This window comes from Anser brachyrhynchus, assembly GCF_964034855.1.
Source record: "Anser brachyrhynchus genome assembly, chromosome: 13".
Lineage (NCBI taxonomy): Eukaryota > Metazoa > Chordata > Aves > Anseriformes > Anatidae > Anser > Anser brachyrhynchus.
The window spans coordinates 19338965-19351599 of record NC_137708.1 but is presented as its reverse complement, the minus strand read 5'-3'; the positions used below and the strand labels follow the sequence as shown (position 1 = coordinate 19351599).

The 12635-nt window shown below is 41.4% G+C and overlaps 1 protein-coding gene across 2 annotated transcripts in view; it reads right to left on the bottom strand.

The window, feature by feature from the left end:
• Positions 1-11124, bottom strand: part of SMARCA1 (SNF2 related chromatin remodeling ATPase 1) — a 29934-nt gene extending 18810 nt beyond the window's left edge. The window contains exons 1-7 of one of the 2 annotated variants that reach the window (XM_080553308.1): positions 10632-11124; positions 7638-7724; positions 4161-4327; positions 3115-3215; positions 2890-2990; positions 1838-2017; positions 229-384 (exon numbers count right to left, since the gene is read on the bottom strand). In XM_080553308.1, the coding sequence (XP_080409434.1) occupies positions 229-384; positions 1838-2017; positions 2890-2990; positions 3115-3215; positions 4161-4327; positions 7638-7724; positions 10632-10730 (891 nt within the window). In that variant the 5' untranslated portion in view covers positions 10731-11124. Of the gene's footprint in view, positions 1-228; positions 385-1837; positions 2018-2889; positions 3010-3114; positions 3216-4160; positions 4328-7637; positions 7725-10631 lie in introns of both variants that reach the window. The other variant, XM_080553309.1, reaches the window with a different exon arrangement.
• Between the last annotated feature and the right edge of the window lie 1511 nt (positions 11125-12635).

Genomic DNA, 12635 nt, shown 5'->3' with positions numbered 1-12635 from the left:
AAAAAATAGTTATCATCACATATTTGAGTATAATCAATTTTCATCTGTTTCTGAAACCTGAAACCATATGAACTGAATTTATAGACAGTGAGCTACAAGAAAGTCATATTCACAGCCTAACAGCTTACTGCTTATAGTTAATATACCACACTTAACATTTGAAGTTTACAAAAATCAGGTGGAATCTTGTGTCAAAATATCTTAAGGATCAAATAATTCTAATTTTACCTTAGACTTCTCATTCTTTATTCTGTGGGCTTCATCAATTACCAGGTACCTCCAGTTAAATTTTTTGAAGACTGACTTCTCTTTAATTACCATTTCATATGATGTAACACAAACATCCCATTCACCAGGCATCATAACATCACGGATAAAGGCAGCCTACAGCAGAGCAATTGAATTAATAACATTTATAAATATATACAATATATTTGAAATTCAGTAAAACCTACCTCTGCCAACATTAACAAAGTACTAAGTTAGCACACAAAGGAAGTCTGAAAAATCTTTTGCATAACCAAAAATTACTGTAACAAAAGCTTTCAATCCTTTGCACTTTAGGCACAGACACCAAAAAAAAACACAAATTCTTCTATTTGAAGTTCAATATTTACTCTCCAGTATTTTCTTCTGTAATTTAAACACAGTAAAAACTACCAATAATGAAAAAAACATCTACACTATCCAGCCCAAAGACACACAATCCACAACAAAGTGTTTTGAAGCAGCCCACCTAGCCCACTCCTACCTCCTCTCTTTCCTAAAAATCAGTCTCCTCTGTCCCATTTATTGATAGGTATACAATATCCTTCATATGAAAAAGTCACAACATGCTGCTCTCCAATAATGTTTTTAGTAGGATGCATAGATGACCCTAACTAAAAGGACTGATGCAAAGCGTGTTGCCTTGAAGAACCACCTAATAAGGGAGTTCTCTACAGCACTCTGCACTGACTTGCTATTGCAACTATAAGCTCAGAGAGAAACTGTCTCTGTGGTGGCTAAAGTAAAAAAAAAAAAAAAAAAAAAAAAAAAAAAAGAAATGAAAAGTTTTGACAATACCAACGTAAGACTCTGCTGAAAGCATGGAAAGTATAAAGTGAAGGTACATGCTTCCCTTCACCACAATCTTAATTTCATCCTATGGAACTAGCAACAAACACTACTGTGGTACAAGTATTATCAGATTCCAAATTAAAGCAATCTGGAAGAGAGTGTTCTTGTCAAATCTGACATTGCAGCACTGGAAGAAACTGTCCAAGTCATTGGCATGCCCAGCAGTTCCTCTCAGAAACAGGCAACCATGCAATCTGTATGAGGGTACCACAGAATTCACAGGAACCTCCAGGTCATTCCCCCCCCTAAGTAACAAACCACCCTATATCTAACTCAAAGCCTTGACTATGAAAGATGAAAACTCTGTGATAGAATCCTAGTTAAAAGGCAAAGCATGGACATTACATGTAAGTACAGTCAACTAAAAAAAAAGTGAAGAAAGAGGCAGCAAGGTAAGGACAATAAAGGAAAATTAATAAATGCTGTGACAATGCAAATACAGAAGAAATAAAAAAAAGGTGCAAAAATCAAAGAGGAAGACAACAGAACAGGTGAGTAACAGACAGCTGCACCTTGATTCCAATCTATCATTTCACTCACTGATTTGCATTTTGTCCTCATAGTTACAAGTCTAACATTTTGCATTTTCAATGCTAATATAGTTAAAGATCACTGGAAAAAAACGGTAATTAAGGAAGTGGTTTACTGAGAGTTCCATGTCCCCAAATGCTACTTTCTGACAAATAACATATACTTCATTTCAATGTACAACACTTACTCTGGCATCTTTGTCTCCAATAAGGCAAACAGCACGTAATGATGGTACCCAGCGTTTAAATTCATTCATCCAATTGTGCAAAGTTGATTTTGGAACCAGGACCATGTGTGGCCCAGGAATGTTTCGGTAATGCTTCAGATAGCCTAATAATGCTATTGTTTGCAGAGTCTTACCAAGACCCTACACAGACAAAGAGGGGGAAAAGAAACTTTCTAAAACAAAATGACATACAGAAATAGTTTCAAACAATTTTCTTAGTATATCATTCTGCCACTAGAGCAGTATACAGCAAAATACACACAAGAGTTTGCAACACAGTATCTTTCATTATATTACAGTCCCAAATGTGAAAATCTACCTGTTGTAAAACGATCCATACTACTGCATATACAGTCACTACTATAGGTAGTTTAATGTTTGAATTTTGCTCAGAATAACTACTACTACTGAATGTTAATATCCATGTTATATACATATCTTGTTTAACTATTCAAAATTACTTTATTTTTTACCAAATAATTTAAAAAATACTTTTAAGATGTATTAAATTGAACTCCAGATGCAAAGAAAAGACATTATGATATTTATCAAAAGCATCAAAATCTTGGACATCAATCTTGCACACATTCACCCTTCTCGGCAGTGCTGAAGAAAGACATTTGCACACCTCTGTTACATTTGAGCATTAACCACATATACAAAAAAAGAAACGGCAATTATACATTTCCATGTATTTGAAATATACACGGACTCTAAATTACCATTGACACCACTGGGGCAGTAATTACTTGAATAATTCTACCTTTTCATCTACTTTTTACTATAAAGAGATTAATTTAATGCACAAATGCCATAATTTACATTCACTGTTAAGTACTTGGGCAACTGAAGGATATACAAATCAGAATCATTTCAGCTGAAGAAGACCTCTCAGATCTAATCCAACCTTTAACCTAGCTTTGCCAAGTCCACCATTAAACCATGTCACTAAAATGAGTGTCAGAAAACGATGGTTAAGTTACAAAAAAAAAAAAAAAAAGATTGCTGCTTACCATTTCATCTGCCAGAATGCCATTAACACCATTTTCATACAGTGAGATCATCCAGTTCAAACCTCTAACCTGATAATCTCTTAGTGTTCCTCCTTTCACATCTGTAAATGTAAGATTCCTCTAAGTAGAAAAATACAAATTCTGAGTATAAAATTTTAATTGTGTTCTGCTCATCAGCTTTTAACTACATCAAAGCAATCAGCAAGCCATCAGTAGAACACTTACACGAAGGAGACTCCTCAAATCGGATGCACACATTAGATGTTTTCCGACTTTCTGACAACAGCTCTTCATCTTCTTCTTGTTCTGTGCGCCTGTGACGATAGCTGAAGAACACAAGATGTGTGTAGATGAAAATTTCAAACTTTTAAAACTAAGTAAGAACTTATAAGAAAACCAAGTAATTTACCTACAATGTGCCTGTATGTTCTAGCACCCTGACCTTTGACTAAAGTCACATCCTTCTAATTCACTGTTCCTCCTGGCTCATTCCAGCTTTAACTGAAAGGCTGATGTGAATCTCTCTCCTCCATAGTCATAGCCATACTCTAACAAGTACCACGAGTTCTCTGAGGCACTTTTTAATAAGCAACACGGAAATACAACACCCACATCAGAACTGGCCTTAGAATCAACTACCTGGTAAGTATACCATTCAGAAGATTCACACATTTGATCCCCAAAATATTTTTTTAACAATTGATAAGGCAGAAAACATCATTTGGTTAACATTCCAGAAATTTGGTGTTAGCTATGACAAGACTCCTCACAAACACTACTTGCAGGGTGTGTCTGGATTAGTGACTAATGTAGAAGGACTTGTGCAGTGAGGCAATTCATGCTGAGGATCCAACATCCACATTACTCGTATGTTTTGTTATTTTAACTTGATTTAATTCCACTCTGGTCCCACTGACATGTCCACTAGCAGCTGGAGCATATCAGGTGCATTTCTGGAGCGCATCTTCTGGTTTACTGTCATGCAAAATAAATTCAATTCATGCCATCCAAAACCACTCCACAATATAGACCGGAATACGGTAAACGGCAATAAACAAGGATTTTATTTTAGAAGTGCCCTCTTGATCCAAGCTCATACTAACCTATATGAACCAGTATACATATATCAACCCATTTTTAATGGAATTATGATACACCATTATAGGAAAAGTTCTAGACTCAAAGCACAATCTCTATGCTATTAAATATGTGTATTAAAGTGAATAACTAGCTTGAAAGTATAGCAAGTCAGAAATAAGAATAAGACATACTCCCCAGCTGAAATCAAACACTGCTTTTCATCTTTCTTTATCCGTGGCCGTCCCAGCTTGACTTTCAAAGGAGATGTTGGTGATTTTTGTGCCGCAGGCTGGATAAAATGTGCAAAGAGTTCTGTCTGCTTCAGGAGGAACTCAAATCTTTTTGCTCTATCCGCTTTCTGGTTTCCGAAGTGGGAAGAAATATGAAAAAAAGAAAAATCAATGATTTAATTTAAAAATGTATTTTTATTAAGAAACAGAATTGAGACACTCATGAAGGCAAGTTATATGAGCAAAGACCGACAAGACCACCTGCTTACTCTTAGCCAATTAAGAAGGCTACAAGCATCATGAAATAGCTCTTGAGCTGCTTCAGATTTCAGCTTAGCATGAATTGCTTTAGAGCACCCCGATGTGAATTCCGGTAGTTCGAAAGACCCTTCATGAAAACCAGAGCAATCTGGAAGATAATCAAGAGCTGATACCCTCCTCTCACCAACCCATCCCCACTCAAAACCCCAAAATTAGTAAAAACAACTCAAAAAGAGTTTACTCATGTATTCCTTAAGCCTGCAGGGCACACGAGTAATTGTGAGGGCATGTTTTAAAGGATTCTGCACAGAAGATATTTAAAAAGTACAGTTCTGACTTGCGGTAGAAGACGAAATCCGAGCCTTGCTCATGTCAGTGACAAAACTTCCATCAGCTTCAAGGTTATCACGACTAAATCCAAGACAACATTGTGGTAGCTCTGCTTTTGGAAGTATGACTAAAGTAACAGGGATGCACAAGCTCAACACTGCTTGCACTGAAGTTCATGACTTTTGCTGTCAGATTTCAAAAGGATCTGGTTGATGCTTGCCTGAACATGCGCCAGCAGTGTGCCCAGGTGGCCAAGGCCAACAGCATCCTGCTTTGTATCAGGAATAGTGTATCCAGCAGGACCAGGCAGGTCATCGTCCCCCCCGTACTCTGCTCTGGTGAGGCCACACCTCGAGTGCTGGGCTCAGCTTTGGGCCCCTCACTACAAGAAGGACATCAAGGCCCTGAAGTGTGTCCAGAGAAGGGCTACAAAGCTGGTGAAGGGCCTGGAACACAAGTCCTGTGAGGAACAGCTGAGGGGACTAGGGGTGTTTAGTCTGGAGAAGAGGAGGCTGAGGGGAGACCTCATTGCTCTCTACAACTCCCTGAAAGGAAGGTGTGGGAAGCTGGGGATGGGCCTCTTCTTGCAGATAACTGTGATAGGAGTAGAGGGAACGGCCTCAAGTTGCACCGGGGAGGTTCAGGTTGGAAATGAGGAGACATTTCTCCTCAAAAAGAGTGGTCAGGTGTTGGACCAGGTTGCACAGGGAGTTGGTGGCATCACTATCCCTGAGGGTGTTCAAGGAAAGGTTAGGGACATGGTTTAGTGGGTGACAGTGGTAGTAGGGGGACGGCTGGACGAGATGATTGTGAAGGTCTCTTCCAACCTTAGTGATTCTTTATTACTTATTACATTTGTGACAAGGCATATGCACACATTTATATCAACATACCAAAACACGTCACCCTCTCTATATAAAAAACTTGATTTTCAAAGAAAAATAGGGTAAAAGGCAAATGCTACCAGATAGAACATAATTGCTATCAGTCTTTCTATGCCATTTCTAAGCATCATGTAACACTACCATTTAAAGCAATTTTCATGTGATCTCATTTATCTATCTTGCCGTAAACTACAGAAGTGAAGCTAGTTTTGTACCATAACCTTTTTAGAAAAGTGTGAGCAAAGCTTTTCTGTGGGTAACTTACAAATGTAAGCGCTCTAACAGCTGTAACACCAATCAAAGAAAAAGGCATTAAAAATGAACATGCATGCAATGCAACATCTTGCCACATGAGGGCAATGTATTTACAATGCATTTATTTTAAAAGTGGATGACTTATGACCAAATAAACATCATCCAGCTCATTCTGAAACAAGTTTACTTGTGTCTTCTGTCTAGAAGAAATAATTATTAATTCAGTTGGTATCAATTTGTGATAGTCACACTCTTCCCTGGATCCCACAAATTCTGTGGGAATTCTTAGGCATCCATTTAATGCTAGATCTTTTTAGATGCAGCAGGACACCAATTCCCAGCTTTATCCAAGAACTTCATACATGTGTCACTCAAGAACAAAGCTTGCAGTGTCCACCTGGTTTCTTCCTCTATGTAATATAGGAGAGGTCTTCTCTCTTCTCCAGCACTATAAGCTCCCTAAATTTTGGTCATGGATAGATCCTCTTTTGCATTGCTATGAATCATATATTATGAGGAATGTCAATATTTAAACCCTTTGTATTTTTATACGACAAGAAACTGGCAGCTTCAGTACTTCTTTCATTTAGAGAACTTAAGGAATCCTCTGACATGCCTTGTGAGGTCAAAGAACTGTCAGATATTCAAAACAAAACAGTGGTGTCAAGTGTGAAGTGCAGTTGACTAGAAACTCCTTACCACAGGAGGGTCTCAATATTAAATCTACCTAAGAAAAAAAGGAAGTGATCAAATCCTTGGTGGGGAAAAAAAACACTGGCACCTAGTGAGTACAAAAAACACAACCTCCAACTCCAGAAATCAACACAGACAAAAATACTTGTGAGAACTACCACAGAGATAAAGGCAGGGAGATCACTCATCAATTACCATCACATGTAAAATAAACTCAGCATAAGGAAGAATAATACAGTTTATTGACAATTGATAACAGACTAGAGCAGTGAAAACAAAAAGCAGCCTAAAAACATCTTCCCTCCTTCCACCCTCTTCTAATTCCTCTCCCAGGCAGTGCAGAGAAATGAGGTTTGTAGTCAGACCCCGACGCTTCTCTTCACTTCTCCACATGGGGACCTTCCCAAAGGATGCCATCCTTCACAAACTGATCCTGTGTGGACTGCCCACCGGCAGCAGCTCTTCAGGAATGCCTCCATATGGGTCTGTACCACAGGGCCCCCCGCTGCAGCATGGAGATCTGCTCCGCCGTGGGACCCATGGGCTGCAAGGGGACAGCCTGCTCCACCATGGGCTGCAGGTGAACCTCTGCTCCAACACCTGGAGCACCTCCTGCCCTCCTCCTTAGCATCTGCAGGGCTGGTTCTCTCACACTGTCTCACCCCTCTCTCCCAGCTGCTGTTGTACAGCCGTTTCCCTCCGCCCCCCCCCCTCTTCAACCTGCTCTCAGAGGCACCACCAGCATCACCCATGGTCTCAGCTCTGGCCAGCAGCAGGTGCTTTTCGGAGCCAGCTCTTCTTTAAGAGGGGGCAGCTTCTGGACTCCTCCCAAAGGCCATCCCTGCAACACCCCTGCTACCAAAACCTTACCCCATAAGCCCGACACATCCATTTGTTTTCCTTTTCTGACACACCCTGCCTACAGTAATTTTTTGTTACTTGCAACTTTATTGACCTAATTCAAGCAAAGAAGTGTTAGAAAAGCTGCAGTATACTTTGTTGTGAAAACACTTACCATCTTCTCTTCATATTCTGGATCAATTTCTTTTTCAGGCCTAGCCGCCTTTGGAGGAGGTTTGAGTTGAAATGGAGGATCATTTTTCTGAAATTCAAATTGTAAACACTCATAAATATCAGTATCTTTATTTAAGAAAGCAGAAATCATTTCCTTTTAAAAATCTGATATTTCAACAGGGAGTGACCGCATTAGTCACACTACTTCACCCAAAAGAGAACCAGTTATCTATGATGTAACTGAAGAATGACCAGATAAAAATGTAAATAGAAGGCGAGTCTCATTCTCATGTTTATTTCTGGAAATAGGATCCAAGGTGGAAGAATTGAAGGAAAGTACTAAAGAAGGGCCAAGCTTAGTTTTTCATAGAGAAGTTATTCTCAGCTGAAAAACTCAAAGCATGTTTCTACAAATTCAACTACTGCTTGTTTTACAAAAAAAAAAGCTAGCAAAAGTCATAACGCTGGCAGAATATCATTTCTAAAAAAAGTATCATAGGAAAAAATGTTTTGTGCAGTTGCTTTCCCCACCACCACCACCCAATTCAGTCTTGTAGTATGCCTTTTTACACATCTTCAAGTAAAAATTATTAAATACTTCCATTTTCGAAATGCACTAAAAGATAAAAAGTGTTTTTGAAACATATTTAACAATCTGAAAGGAACAGGCCAAGTGCATGCCTGCATAAAAGCAGAGTCAGAGGCTGGCAGGCACCTTAAGCATCAGCCCACTATAAACAAAACAAAACGAAATAACCTAAACTATACAGGGTCAGGTAGCAAAAACAGACCAAAACAGTACTAAACACATAACAACTTGTAAAGCAGCGTTCTACTTCAATTCCAGAACCATTACTGATAAATATATATGCCAACTTACTCTTTAACGTAAGACAGAAGGATACAAATAGGAGGGATGCTTTCTAAAGCTCTAAAATACCTTTTAAGTTTTGGCCCGAAGACCTAAGTCTCAGCAAAGATGAACAGCACTAAGCGCATAACGAAGCTGTTTGACAATTTAATGATTTTCTAAGAGCCCCAGTTCAGTTTTACAAGGCCAAATGATTATGTCAAAAGCAGACAGCATCCAAGACTTCCTACAGCAAGTCACTCACAACTTCTTCAATCATATAGATAACTAAATGCAACAGCCATGCCTCCGAGACAAAGCAGAACAGTTCTGTGTGCTACAAATCCCTTCTGGCTGCAATGAGTTGCTCAAGTAACTTATCTTGCTAAGTCTCCAGGGCAGCTGGCTCTAACAGGGGTTCTGCTGTTACATTTCCCCAGAAGAAAACTTCACAGTGGCACACTGAACACACTTGATTTGTGTATTTGTGAATAACACATTTCTTGAGTTAAATAAGTAAACAAACTGACATTAAAAGTTACTGCAGCTACAAGGCTTCAGGTCCTACACCTTGACTCTCGGTATAAAACACATTTGTGTCCCTGCTCCCCTCACTGCAGTGGAGCTGTGGAACACTGATGGCCCCAAAATATTAGGGAAAAACACACAAATAGAAGGAGACTACCAAAAACTGATGAAGAGACAATGTAAGACACATGCATCCTTTCTCTTCTGAGAGTTCAGAAGGGAAAAGCATATTGTACTTTAATTAAAATGCTATTCTTCATTCAAAAGTTACTCTGTGCTGGTGGAGCTGGACACATAGTCGGAACGAGCATCATCTCTGAACTTGCTTCTGGGTAATATTCTGAGTTATTAAACCTAGACCTTACCAATTATTAAATTCTGGTATTAATAATACCACCTCTTTTACTACCAACAATATCACGTACCTAACATAACCCAGAATCACAAAATATTTCATTAAGTTTATAGGAGTTTTACCCTAACAACTGCAGAACGCATCTTCATCGCTTAAAGGGCCTGTTTAACAGGAAATAGGAAGACTAGCAAAATCCTCGCTGCAAACAATTAAAGCAGCAAAAGAGGACTCTTGCTTTTAACTCATTTTGTTCGTGGAGCTGGCTGGTAACAGCCTGCTTCTACCGCAGAAAAGTCTTCCATGACAGATGAAACCCTAGATATGAGCCCCCTGAGAAATGGTGCCATTTAAATCCTCACAATAAACAGGACCATGCAACAGCTTCCAAAATAACAGACCTCAGCTGCTTCAAGGATCCAAAATACTTCACCTTGAAACCTCTGCCAACCAGCCTAAGCGGAGCTACCAGCTCCCAGCAGCGATGTAAAGCAGTGAAAGGGGCCAGGAGCTCAACAGGCTGCATATTAACATTATTATCATGCAGGTTCCTAACTGTGTAGTACCCAGCGGACCTGTGGCCCAGCTGAAGTGAAATTCCATGGTCAAAGTAAGAACTCAACGAGCACTCACCAACACTTTCCCTTAAGAAACATGATGATCACCATGGCACAGTAGCACAACGTTGGTAATATTCTAAACCATTAACTGCTTTCAATTGATTTATAGAGAACCTCTGAACATTTAATACTCTTTTTGTATCAGTTAAGATAAAATCTTGCAGAATAAGCTGCAGGCTCGTACAGAAACCCTTAAACTTTTTCCTCCCCTTAACATTGCTACAGCATATTCCACAACCCTTCCCGCACCAAGGTAACAAAACACAGGATTTGGCATCCCTTTGGGGCAGAAGGTGACTTCCACTAGCTGGAATTTCGGCCCTGACCCCGTAACACCAGCACTTCCCGCAGGTTTCTGCGGCAGGCAGGGCACACGACCACTGCCCATAAGGCAGTGCCCGCAGCATCCATCCCTCGGGCCGAGCCCCGCTCCGCTTCCAAGGACACCCGACCACGACCCCCGGCACCTCACCGGGGGTCCTGCCGCGACCCTTCCCCAGAAAGTAAAAATAAAACGGGACCGGGAGGAGGCCGGCGGCCGCCCTCGCCCTGCCGAGGGGCTCAACCCGAGGAGCGGCACCGAGGGGAGCAGCCCGGCCGCCGCCCCACACCCGCCCGGGGCTGCCCCCGACCCCGCAGCGGTACCTCCTCGGAGCCGGGCTCCTGCGCAGCGGAGGTGGAGGGCACCTCGCCGTCCGAGCGGGTGGCCGTAGGCACTCCGGGGCTACCGGGGCCGGGATCCATTTTGTGCGCGGCCCCTCCGCCCCCAAAACGCGGCGGCTCCGCCCCGCGCAGGCCTCGCGAGGCTTCCGTGAGAGGGGCAGGGGCCTGCCGGGGGTCCCCGGGCCCGGATCGGGGTCCGCGGGCTGGCAGCGGCGGTGTCCCCCGTGCAGGTCTCAGTGCTTCTGTCTGAGGCTCTTCCTTGGTGCTGGAGCCCTGTGGAGGCGGCAGGTGTGTGATAAGGGGTGGCCCAGGCCGTGCCCCAGGAGGAGAGCCGCCTCTTCATGCCTTCAGGGCTAATGTGTGTCCTAAAGCGCGGGCCCTATAGCAGGTGTAGCTTGTAGGGAGAAAAAAGATTTATGTTTCCTGAAGGCCTGCCTCGTTCAGCAGTGTGTGTGTCTGATGGTGGAAATGGCACTAATGGAGCAGCTCCGGATGGCTCCTCACGCAGTGTGTCCGGATTGCCAGCTGCTGAGCTGCAATTTTGTTCGTGCTGCTGAAGGAAACCCAAAACAGCCCTTGGGACGCCACACAGAAAAAAATGAAAGCTTCAAATTGGGTGTTTTACCCAATGACTACTCACAAAGGCAATACTGCAAGCTTTTTGTCCACAGAAGGATCAAACCCCAGCCCTGTAGGCAGAGTGAGGCATAATTGTTTTCTCCTAATAACAAGCCCAGCAGCTCATCAAGATCTTCCTGCATAAATCAACAACTGAGCTGAACAAACGGGCTGTGTGGCTCATGCACTGCGTTTAGACAGACCTCAGAGACGTCTCTTCTATATATACCTTGATTCCAATCAAAGGTGCAATTTGTGAAGCATTGCTCTGCAGTTCTGAACTGATCCTATGACCGCCTGATTATTCTGAAATGGAGCGTCTCATCTAAGTGATGGTTCCACATACAAAATTTAAGCCCCAAACTCTCATTTTCCCTGTTGTGAGACATCTGCAAAACAGTGCTCTTCCAAATTACTTAGCACCCTATTGCCATCTGCCCCTGTTGCATAGTTTGCAACAGGACAAGGCCCACAGCACCTGCAGTAGCCCTTCCATCTGATTCATTTACAAAGGCTTTGGGAAGTACATTTTTCTTAGCACAATTGAGACGAGTGACATGACTGGTTTTTAGAGAGTAATCCAAATAGCTTTTCCAAGCAGGGCTCTCTAGAAAATGAAGCTTAACATCAGCGATGCAAAAGGTCTTTAAGGTGGGAAAATTCCAGTCTCTGATGCATTAGTTCTTAGACTTTACGGAAAATAGCCTACTAACTGTTTTTTAATATCTGGCTTTCCTACTGCAGTTTCAAATGCTTGTAGCTTCTGTTTATACAAAACACTCTCAAGTGTTTCTCACAGCTTGCTTTTTACTTGCAATTCACAGGAATATTATGTGCTGTACAAAACAGTCACGGTGCTGCTTTCATGAAAGATCCCCTTTGGATATTTTTTTGCTTGTGTGCTTGACATTTGCATTTGGCACTTTGCGTAGATGTGCCTGGTTACTTCTCATAGGTTATGTTGTGTACTCCTGAGGGTCCACAGGCCATTGTTTGAAAAATCACTTAGTCATACAACAGTATTTTCAAGTGATAATCTGATTAATTATTTAAAATGTACACAAGTGATTTTTGTATTTATCTATTCTTTCTTCTTACATGATATCTTTTCTAATATATTTGCAAAATTTCACAGAATTTCTCCTTTTTTTTTTCTTTCTGTGGTTGGGAGGCTGGGATTTAGTAGTCATGTAAAGCTGTAGATGTGGCTATTAGTTCTTTGCTTTTCCAGCTTTATCCCCCCTTATTTTACAGTCTGCAAACACAAATAGAAATATTGTCCTGAATGCACAGTCCCCTCCACACAGAGGTTTCTTAGCAATGAAGAAGGCCTCCTCTGTCCAACCCAGAAAGATGGCACTCAACATA